This window comes from Podarcis raffonei, chromosome 4 (genome assembly GCF_027172205.1).
Source record: "Podarcis raffonei isolate rPodRaf1 chromosome 4, rPodRaf1.pri, whole genome shotgun sequence".
NCBI classification, from domain to species: Eukaryota; Metazoa; Chordata; class Lepidosauria; order Squamata; family Lacertidae; genus Podarcis; species Podarcis raffonei.
In genome coordinates, this window is record NC_070605.1 from 1,967,904 (window position 1) to 1,978,975 (window position 11,072).

Consider the following 11,072-nt stretch of genomic DNA (forward strand, 5'->3'; position numbering starts at 1 on the left):
AGCCGTTTCTTCTGACGGGAAGAGCAGCAGAATCCCTTGGGAGATGGCGGACTCTCCTTCCTTGGAGGTTTTTAAGCAGAGGGTGGATGCTTTGGCTGAGATTCCTGCCTTGCAGGGGGGCTGGAATAGATGGCCCTTAGGGCTCCCTCCCATTGTAGGATGAGCTTCCTTGCTTCCTGCAAACCCCTTTTGCCTGCAACCTCTTCCTCCAGTTTCTGGCCAAGGGAGGGAGCGGATCACAGACCAACCAAGAGCGTCCCCTCAAAATGAGCATCTCTGGGATTCTGCAATGCAGGAGAGAAAAGGCAGAGAGGACTGAGCAGGGTGGACTCGGCTTTGCAAGGGTTAAAGGGAACTGAGCTGCATTCCTAGAGAGGACAGGAAGTAAAGGGGGGCCAGGTCCTCCAGAGGAAAAGCCCCTCCCTCCCCTTCCTGCAAGCGGGGGGGGGGGTTGCTTTCCTCTGCTGCAAATGCTGCATTGTTCTCTTCCACGGGAATCTGGTGAGTCTCCTCTCCCCCCCCCCAGGAGGGTGCAGTGGGGAGAAGGTGGGGGTCCCAGGGCTGCAGCAGGGGAGGGTGGCCCATGTGGGGAGGGCAGACCCCGGGAGCAGGGGGTCCTGCCAGGGAGGGGCGAGGTTGCGCGAGGTTTGCAACTACAGTACTGTGTATTCTGCATTTCTATAAAGACGCTGCTTCCTCCTTTGGGAAGGGAAATCCTCTCCTGGGATCTGGTGAGTCTCCTCCCCCCCCCAGAGGGTGCAGTGGGGAGAAGGTGGGGGTCCCAGGGCTGCAGGAGGGGAGGGTGGCTCATGGGGGGAGGGCAGACCCCGGGAGCAGGGGGTCCTGCCAGGGAGGGGCGAGGTCGCAGGAACTGTCTCCTTCCTTTAGATGTTTTGTGGGGGGGGGAGGGGAAGAGGTTACTGCCCCCCCTTCCAGAAGAAAATTATTCAGAGCCCCCTGGGAAATCTAGCAGATAGAAATCTAGCTTCTTTGAATAAGGCTATCAGTAGGACTTCTGTCGTGAGTGACACGGGTCAGCGTCATTGCACAACAGAGGAAACGTGTATGAATGGTTGCTCCCAAACCTCTTTGTCTGTTTCCCTTCTTCCTTTCTCCTTATTGGCAGAGGAGGCCAGCCAAGCAGATCAAGCCAAGCTTTATGAGGAGCTGGGTATGTTGAGTTGGAGAAGAGGAGACAGAGAGGAGATAGGAGAGCCATGTCACCTGGGGGTAGGATTCCAACCAATGGCTTCAAGCTACAAGAAAGGAGATTCGGACTCAACACTCCTAGTCATTTTTCACTAGGAACCAATGACTCCCTTGTCAATCAGGTCTGACTTCAGGCATTGACTGGAAGGCAGGAGCAACAAGGCTGATTCATCTCCCAGAAATCCCTTCAGTTGCCTCCACATTTTGCATTGCAATCTTCCTTCTAGGGGGGCTAGAGGCTAGAGCTAGAGGAACCTAGAGGCTGCTTCTTCTTCTTCCTCCTCCTCCTCTTCTTCTTCCTCCTCTTCCTCCTCCTCCTCTTCCTCCTCCTCTTTCTTCTTCCTCCTCCTCCTCTTCCTCCTCCTCCTCCTTTTTCTCCTGTAGGACTTCTGCTGTGTGTGACAGGGGTCAGCGTCATTGCACAACAGAGGAAACGTGTATGAATGGTTGCTCCCAAACCTCTTCCTTTGTTTCCCTTCTTTCTTTCTGCTTCTACCACCCCCTTATTGGCAGAGGAGGCCAGCCAAGCAGATCAAGCCAAGCTTTATGAGGACCTGGGTATGTTGAGTTGGAGAAGAGGAGACAGAGAGGAGATAGGAGAGCCATGTCAGATTAGATCATTTATTACGGTCAGAGACCAGCTTATAAAACACACTTGGGGGTACAGTCACAGAAGTAAAACAGGCAATTTATGTACAACAATAAATTTAAAAACAATGTACACCAATAAACTACACCAGGGAGTTGACTCAGAGTCACCCATGAAACCAAGTTTGGGGGTTTTCATGGCGGACTATTTTGAGTTGGGAGATGGTCTGCACCTACAGATCTGTACACAGAATCTGGCGACCATCCAGGTCTTCTTTTGGTCTTTGCCTAACAGCAAAATTTTTGCTTTTTTTTGCTTTTGCGGGAGGTCGGCGAGCCTCACCAGCAGGGGATCAATGGTCTTACTACGTGTCTCTTCGTAAAAGGGACGTCTAAAGAACAAGTGTTTTGGCTTCCTATCTCTCCCAATGGACAGGTGAAAAGTCTCTGAGCACACGGGACTTTTCTAAAGGCTCCATCCAGGACCAGCGAGGGAAGAGCCGAGCTTCTGGCGAGTGTAAAGGCCCTTCTTGTATTTCTAGATGCGAGAAAGAAGAGATATGCTGCCGGTGCGGCTATATATTTCTCGATTTCTCCAATTTTATGGTCGGGGCACCTTGCGCAGTCCTGTTGTCTCTCGGTATCTAATATTCTTTGCCTGACCGTGGCTTTTGCCTGGCCCAAGCCCAGACTTAGAAGGGCTTGAGGGGCAAAACCCAGTTTCTGGAGGGTGTTCAGAACTGCAGTCTGCCAGCCTGACTGGAATTGGTCACAGAGGATCAATGGGGCTATCCCTCGGGGGAGCAGATTCAATGTCAGCCATTTGTAGATTGATGTTAGGCAGATGCGGGCCTCCACTCTCATCACCCCAGTTTCTAATCTAACCCATGAGTTTGAGACACGTCTGGGCACTTGGAGGAGAGCTCTAAGAAGTCCAGATTGAACTCTCTCAAGGGGGGAGGAAGCCGAGGAAGGCGGGGGCAAAAAGGAACCATAAAGGAGTTGTGCCAAAGTTTTGGCCTTGTATAGTTTTAGAGCTGCGGGAACGAAGAAGCCCCCTTGTGCTCTGAAAAATTTAAGGATACAATTTGCGGGTTTTTCCGCTGAACTCCCGATGAAGTTTATGTGTAGTTTGTTGGCTCCTGAGGCCTGTACCACCATTCCTAGATAGTTATAGTTTGTGCCAACAGTGTGACGCGGCAGCTAAAAAAGCCAATGCAATTCTGGGCTGCATCAATAGGAGTATAGCATCTAGATCAAGGGAAGTAATAGTGCCACTGTATTCTGCTCTGGTCAGACCTCACCTGGAGTACTGTGTCCAGTTCTGGGCACCACAGTTCAAGAAGGACACTGACAAACTTGAACGTGTCCAGAGGAGGGCAACCAAAATGGTCAAAGGCCTGGAAACGATGCCTTATGAGGAACGGCTAAGGGAGCTGGGCATATTTAGCCTGGAGAAAAGGAGGTTAAGGGGTGATATGATAGCCATGTTCAAATATATAAAAGGATGTCACATAGAGGAGGGAGAAAGGTTGTTTTCTGCTGCTCCAGAGAAGCGGACACGGAGCAATGGATCCAAAATACAAGAAAGAAGATTCCACCTAAACATTAGGAAGAACTTCCTGACAGTAAGAGCTGTTCGACAGTTGAATTTGCTGCCAAGGAGTGTGGTGGAGTCTCCTTCTTTGGAGGTCTTTAAGCAAAGGCTTGACAACCATATGTCAGGAGTGCTCTGATGGTGTTTCCTGCTTGGCAGGGGGTTGGACTCGATGGCCCTTGTGGTCTCTTCCAACTCTATGATTCTATGATTCTATGACTTGTTCTAATTTATGGCCTTGGAGTTCCCAGCTTTTAAGCTTTGGTTTTGCCCCAAAAGCGAGTATCTTGGTCTTTTGATAGTTGATTTTGAGACATTCAAATTCACAATATGCTGCGAGCTTTCTTAGTGCTCTTTTGAGTCCAGTGGGGGTTCTAGATAGAATTACTGCATCATTGGCATATAGCAGGACCGAAATATGCCGATTTGCGAGCTTCGGAGGGTGGAGTTCTGAGTCATGGAGTGCAGATACTAAATTATTTAGATAGAAATTGAATAGTAGAGGGGCCAATAGGCACCCTTGCCTGACTCCTTTAGAGGTTTTAATAGGGTCCGTTAGGTGTCCTAGGCGGCTGCACCTGACTCTAAGAGCCGTGTTTGCGTGCAGTGCCTGAATGAAGAGCAGAAGCTCTTAATTCTATGTAGGTCCCCTGTAGTCTGTCCCAGAGTCTGGTTCTGGAGACTGTATCAAAGGCTGCTTTTAGATCAACAAAGGCAGTGTATAGTGAGGCCGGCCTTTAGGAGAGCCATGTCACCTGGGCGCAGGATTCCAACCCATGGCTTCAAGCTACAAGAAAGGAGATTCAGATTCAACACACGTAGTCATTTTTCACTAGCAACCAATGACTCCCTTGTCAATCAGTTCTGATTTCATGCATTGACTGGAAGGAAGGAGCAACCAGGCTGATTCACCTCACATTAATCTCTTCGCTTGCCTCCACATTTCCACAATCTCCCTTCTAGAGGCCTCCATCTCCTCCTCCTCCTCCTCCTCTTCCTCCTCCTCCTCCTCCTTTTTAGAAAGATAGCTCAGAGTCTGGGCTGTGGTGCAGTCCTACCCTGGTTCCCAAGAAGACTCATCCATGAGGGAAACTTTTTCTTCTCCTGATACTGTACAACTTTTGTAACAGAACAATGTATTTGCTTTGTAGGATTTGCTAGAGCTTCTCATTCAGACTGACAGAACTTGGCAGAAGACCAAAGGGTTCCTTCCCATCTCTCAGAGGCTTCCTGAGAGCACAGATGGATGAGCGAGACACAGCTGGCCCTGAAGCAGGAAGAGGCCATGTCATCCAAACTGGGAGCAGTGGGGGATTCTTGGAAAACTCTGTGCAGAAGATCCTGGGTGAGGAGGATACCCACTCCTCAGAGGTGCAGAGCCAGCAGTTGAGGCAGTTCTGCTTCCAGGAGGCCAAAGGACCCCGAGAGGTTTGCAGCCGACTCTACCACCTTGATCATCAGTGGCTGAAGCCAGAAAGGCACACAAAAGCTGAGATGGTGGACCTGGTGATCTTGGAGCAGTTCCTGGCTGTCCTTCCACCAGAGATGCAGAGCTGGGTGAGGGACTGTGGAGCGGAGACCAGTTCCCAGGCGGTGGCCCTGGCCAAAGGTTTCCTCCTGAGTCAGGCAGAGGAGAGAGAGCAGGCAGAGAGAAAGCAGGTGAGAGAGACTTTCCTCTGGATACTCCCAAGGGGCCCCAAACAGGATGGAGAATATCCAAAAATGGTCTGCTGGTGGCCCATCCGTTTTCGGGGAATGAAATCTAACACCCTTAAAGTATCTGTCTTTGTGTTCTCTTTCTAATATTTCTCACCTTTCATTTACTGTTTTGAATTCGTATTGTTCTTTCAGAAAAGGGATCATTTTGCAGAAATGGACCTGGATTCCTGTGAGGCAGAGAGGCCTCCGTTGGACACCAGAGAGAGGCCACTGGGTAAGGAGGAAGGTGGCTTTTCTCCGTTTGGTCTTGTTCTGTTGGTTTTCCAACTCATCCGAGGGTTCTTTTCATCTTGTTTTTTTTTTTTTTTTTGAGGGGTGGGGGTTGGGGACAAGGGTTCAGAGGAGGGGAGATGTATTTCTGCACACCTAACATGAAATGGGCACAAACCTTCAACTGCACTCAGCAGGTAAGGCTTTCTCAAAGCCCATCTGTAGTTAGAGATGTCCTGTTTCCCCTGTGAGAGAAGCAGGCACTCCTGGCATCCTGCTTACCTTTTTTTCTTTTGCAGGTGAAAGAATGATGCCAGCAAGACCTCCTGATCTGCCTTTTCATGGGAGCAGAAGGGAAGCAGCGGCTGTGGAACCAGATCAGGTCAGGGGCAGCTGCCTTGTGGGGACAGAGACCGAGGGATGGAGCAATGTCATGGACTGGTTGGGCACAGAGGAATGGTGGGAGGAAGCAGCCGGGGAACCAGGAAGGGAAGACGGCTCAGAGCCGAAGGAGTGGAGGTAGAGGAAGGATGGGCGGTCAGAGGGAGAAGAGGGAGAAGCCTGGGAAGAGGAGGTGTCAGAAGCTGAAGGGGAAACAGGGCTTGGTGAGCTGGGAGACTCTGTGGCAGAATGCAGTGCAGAATCAGAGGCAGAAGAAGAAGGAGGCGAGTGGGAAGAGGGAGGAGGTGAGAGGAGGAAGGTCGAGAGACAGAGGTGAGTCAGGAGAAGGAGGAGCCACCGGGGTCTCCCTCTCCTTCTGCCAGAAGCCCCCCTCCCTGCTTGTCTCTCAGAGCCAAGAGAGGTCTAACATGGAGGAGCAAAGGCAGGCTGTACACTGGCACACTGTTCAATCGCTTGCCAGAAACCCCAGAGAGGAGGGGACTTGGAAAGCTGTGGGGAGCCGGGGGCCTTCACTCTCAGCAACTGCTTTTGTGGAGGAAGAGGCTCAGGGAATGAGCTGCTGTTCTCATGAAGCCCGAAACTCAGCCAAGTGTGTGAACATCGTGTTCTTGCTGATAAAGAGTAAACTCCAGCTGTGATGTGTCAGATTTCCTGCCCAGATAACTCTGTGACACCAGCCTTCTGAATGTTGCCAGTAGGATTCATCTGTAGTTGCAGTTTTCATTGAATCCTAGAGTTGAAGGGACAAAAAGAGTCATCAAGTCCAACCCCCTGCATTGCAGGAATCTCAGCTAGATCCTGCAAGACAGATGGCCATCCAAACTAGGCTTCTTGTATTTCTGTATTCATCAATGAATGCTAAAATAGGCTTCTAAGCAGCGGACAGACGATAACAAATAATGTCCAAGATTCACCTAGCCAGCCCCATCCACTGCAAAATGGGGCCTGCCCCCCATTCCTCCCCCTCTCCATGCCCCCTTGAACCCCTTGAATTTCGCTCTAGGGCATTGGAAGGGAACCACCCCAGAACAACTCATGAGGAGAGGAGAAAGTGGATCCTTCTATTGGGGAAACTGGAATGCTTGCGAAGGCAGAGAAACGTAAACATAAGCTGGAGTACCACCTATTTGCAAAAAGACGAATACCCACACTTAAAATGCAGAATAAAAGAATTCAATTAAAGCGTTAAAATAGGTACCCATAATTAAAGTGTGCAGCAAAGCAATCCTATTGAAATAACACGGCAATTAAAAGGAAGGAAATAACAGAGCATTGTGTAGCAGATCATATTTCTGCTGTCTCAGAGGAGGAAATTTCCCTTTTTCTTTTAGGGTCCAGTGTGCTTTGAAGATGTCGCTGTTCGTTTAATGGACGAGGAGTGGGAGTTGCTGGATCCTGACCAGAGAGCTCTGCATAAGGACGTCATGGAGGAGAATTGGGGGATCGTGGCCTCTCTTGGTAAGCCTCCGTGTGGGATCGTCCTATCTGCCAGGAAATTCAAAACATACCTCTATGTGACAAACCTCATATATTTTCACAGCGCCCCCTACAACACCTGGGAACCTAACACCCCCACAAGAAATAGTAGATTACAGTTTTTTCTGTGAACAATCTTCCTCCAGTTCTGCCTCCTTCTACCACAGTTGGGCTGATCTGAACTGCCCAGGCATCTTAAATGTCAGCTTCAGAGTTGTTCGGAAAGATAAGTAGCTTCTGTCAGGTTTCCTGTTTTTGTTTTTGCTGCTGTCAGTCTTGGGTTGACCAAAGAGATGACTGACACTGGAGATGGAGGGGATGCCATGACTGGGCCAAACAACATCTGCCCCAGAGAAGAGCCAGGCTGATTGAATCTCAGGTAGTACTAGCAGTGATAATAATAGTAATAATAATAATTTTTATGTATACCCTGACCATCTGGTTGGGTTGCCCCAGCCAATCTGGGAAGCTTCCAACACATATACAGTCGTATTTCTGGTTGCGAATGGGATCCGTTCCGGAGATCTGGCCAGATCCCGAGATTTTCGCAACCCAAGGATCACTGCACATGGATTTGTGGCTTTCATAAGCTGATGTTTATATAATCCGAGGGTTAGGTAACCCGAGGTGCTACTGTATAAACATGAAACAGTACCGTATTTTTCCCTCTATTACACGCAGATTTTTTCTCCTAAAAAGTAAGGGGAAATGTCTGTGCGTGTTATTGAGCGAATGTGTGGTCCTTGGAGCTGACAAGCGCGAGTGAAGGCAAAAATCAGGCAAATATCAAATCGTCCGGAGAAGGGAAGCCTTGAAAGGAGGAAGCTCTGCCTCAGGGTCTTACTGCCCACCTGCTTCTGTTTCCTTACTGTGTTTGTTCAAACGGAACAAAGAGCAGAGAAAACCCCTCCCCTCCAGGCAAGCAGAGTGATTCCTCTCCGTGCGTCTGGGACTCGCAGGCAACATGCAGGTTGGGGGGGGGGAGAGAGAGAGAGCTGGCTGGCTTGTGGGGGGGGGACTTTTGCCTTCCTTTCCTCCCTCCGGTAAAACCCCTCTCCTGCATTCTTAGCCAGCTGCCTCTCTGCACACCCCTTTCGGTGCTCCTTATCCTTTCTATGTTTTTCCTTCCCTCCCTACTTAAAACCTGGTTCCAATCACGGATCCACATGGATCCTCAGGATCTTTGCATTGAGTCTCCCCAAATTCACCATCAGATCACATAGCAATGATCTGATGCAAAAACAGGGCTGCAATGGTGCAAAAACATGGTTACAAAGCACGGATCCACATGGATCCTCAGGATCTTTGCATTGGGTCACCCCAAATTCACCATCAGATCACATAGCATGTCCATGGCTACAGCCTGCACCAAAAAAATCACACACCCACTGTTGCCTGGGGCTGCAATGGTACAAAAACGTGGTTACAAAGCATGGATCCACATGGATCCTCAGGATCTTTGCATTGGGTCACCCCAAATTCACCATCAGATCACATAGCATGTCCATGGCTACAGCCTGCACCAAAAAAATCACGCACCCACTGTTGCCTGGGGCTGCAATGGTACAAAAACGTGGTTACAAAGCATGGATCCACATGGATCCTCAGGATCTTTGCATTGGGCTACCCCAAACTCACCGTCAAATCACATGTCTGTGGCCGCAGCATGAAGCACAAAAATGATACATCCACTGTTTCATTCAGAATTTTTTTTTTCTTGTTTTCCTCCTCTAAAAACTATGTGCGTGTTATGGTCAGGTGCGTGTTATCGAGCGAAAAATACGGTAATTATAACAACAATCCAATCCAATGAAAAAAGTACAAAAAAATTACAAAAAGTACAAAATTTATAAAATGAGTAACTTACTTCAAACAAAGCAACATTCAACCAACGATTAGAATCCAATAATAAATACATTGGTTTATTGCAAATAACAAAGGTAATGAACACTGCCTTCTCTACAACAAATTTAATGAGCATTATTCCCTAACTGGGGGCTCCATTTGTTCCTGAGACTCTAATCCCTTTTTCTCTCCATTGCAGATGGTGATGAATTGGAAAACAAGAACAAAGGAGACCACAACACAATCTGCAGAGTGGAGAAGGCACGTAAAAATTTGGAGTGTGGAAAGAGCTGCAGTCAGAGCTCCCATTCCAGTTCCCATCAACAAAATCTCATTGGAAAGAAACCCTATCAGTGCATTGAATGTGGAAAGAGCTTCAGTCAGAGCTCCTCTCTCACTTCCCATCAAAGAATTCATGCAGGGGAGAAACCCTATCAGTGCCTGGAATGTGGAAAGAGCTTCAGTCACAGCCACAATCTCACTTCCCATCACATAATTCATACAGGGGAGAAACCCTATCAGTGTGTGGAATGTGGAAAGAGCTTCAGTATGAGCTACAATCTCACTAAACATCAAAGAATTCATACAGGGGAGAAACCCTATCAGTGTATGGAATGTGGAAAGAGCTTCAGTATGAGCTGCAATCTCAGTTCCCATCAAATAATTCATACAGGGGAGAAACCCTATCGGTGCATGGAATGTGGAAAGAGCTTCAGTAGAAGCGCTGATCTCACTAAACATCAAAGAATTCATACAGGGGAGAAACCCTATCAGTGTGTGGAATGTGGAAAGAGCTTCAGTATGAGCTCCGATCTCATTAAACATCAAAGAATTCATACAGGGGAGAAACCGTATCAGTGTGTGGAATGTGGTAAGAGTTTCAGTCGGAACTCCTCTCTCACTTCCCATCAAAGAATTCATACAGGGGAGAAACCCTATCAGTGCATGGAATGTGGAAAGAGCTTCAGTATGAGCTCCAGTCTCACTTCGCATCAGATAATTCATACAGGGGAGAAACCCTATCAGTGTGTGGAATGTGGAAAGAGCTTCAGTAGAAGCTCCGATCTCACTAAACACCAAAGAATTCATACAGGGGAGAAACCCTATCGGTGCATGGAATGTGGAAAGAGCTTCAGTAGAAGCGCCGATCTCACTAAACATCAAAGAATTCATACAGGGGAGAAACCCTATCAGTGTGTGGAATGTGGAAAGAGTTTCAGTATGAGCTCCGATCTCACTAAACATCAAAGAATTCATACAGGGGAGAAACCCTATCAGTGCATGGAATGTGGAAAGAGCTTCAGTCAGAGGTCCAATCTCACTTCCCATCAAAGAATTCATACAGGGGAGAATAACGGAATTGTAGAATTTTTGAGCTTGAAGTGATCCCTGGTGCAATCTATTTCACCCCTTGTGATGCTGGCATAGCAAGTGAAGCATCCATGACAGATGACCATCCAACTTCATTTGAAAACCTCAAAGAATGGAAATTCCAGCACTCCCAAGGGAGTCCAATCCACTAACAGCTCTTGCTGTCAAAAAGTTCTTCCGCATGTTTAGTCAGTCTTTTTAAAAAACAAAACAAAACTTGAAAGCATTGGTTTGTGTCCTACCCTGTGGAGCAGGCGTCCTATTGGGAAGACCCAGTTCTCCGAGTGCATGTTCTGGAAGTTGGGCAATAGGGGCAGTACAGGATTCCTTTTGGTGTACCAACCTCCCCACTGCACCAAGGATTCCCTGCCCGAGCTGCTCCAGGTCATGGTGGATGTTCTCCTGGAGACACCTAGTTTGGTTGTTCTAGGGGATTTTAACATCCACGCCGACACGACCTTACAAGGGGCCGCTTGGGACTTCGTGGAAAGCATGGCCTCCATGGGGCTTTCCCTGAATATGTTTGGCCCAACTCATAGTCACGGACATGCCTTAGACCTGGTGTTCACCTCTATGGATGTTGGTGATCTGACACTAAGTAAAAGCGAAACTAAAGAATTGGCATGGTCAGATCACTTCCTGGTGCAACTGGACT

At 48.4% G+C, this 11,072-nt stretch overlaps 2 protein-coding genes across 6 annotated transcripts in view; both read left to right on the top strand.

Annotated features, from left to right (window-relative positions):
* LOC128412017 (zinc finger protein 420-like) overlaps positions 1-10,591 on the top strand; it is a 983,187-nt gene extending 972,596 nt beyond the window's left edge. For 2 of the 5 annotated variants that reach the window (XM_053384778.1, XM_053384782.1), the window contains one exon: positions 9,246-10,591. In XM_053384778.1, the coding sequence (XP_053240753.1) occupies positions 9,246-10,432 (1,187 nt within the window). In that variant the 3' untranslated portion in view covers positions 10,433-10,591. Of the gene's footprint in view, positions 1-6,988; positions 7,184-9,245 lie in introns of those variants that run through there. The other 3 variants (XM_053384784.1, XM_053384787.1, XM_053384783.1) reach the window with 3 other exon arrangements.
* On the top strand, positions 177-5,861 carry LOC128412149 (zinc finger and SCAN domain-containing protein 31-like). Its single transcript, XM_053385012.1, has 4 exons — positions 177-501; positions 4,546-5,053; positions 5,246-5,327; positions 5,623-5,861. Exons 2-4 carry the CDS (start codon positions 4,637-4,639, stop codon positions 5,844-5,846), a joined length of 723 nt encoding a protein of 240 aa, XP_053240987.1. The 5' UTR covers positions 177-501; positions 4,546-4,636; the 3' UTR covers positions 5,847-5,861.
* Positions 10,592-11,072: the final 481 nt, after the last annotated feature.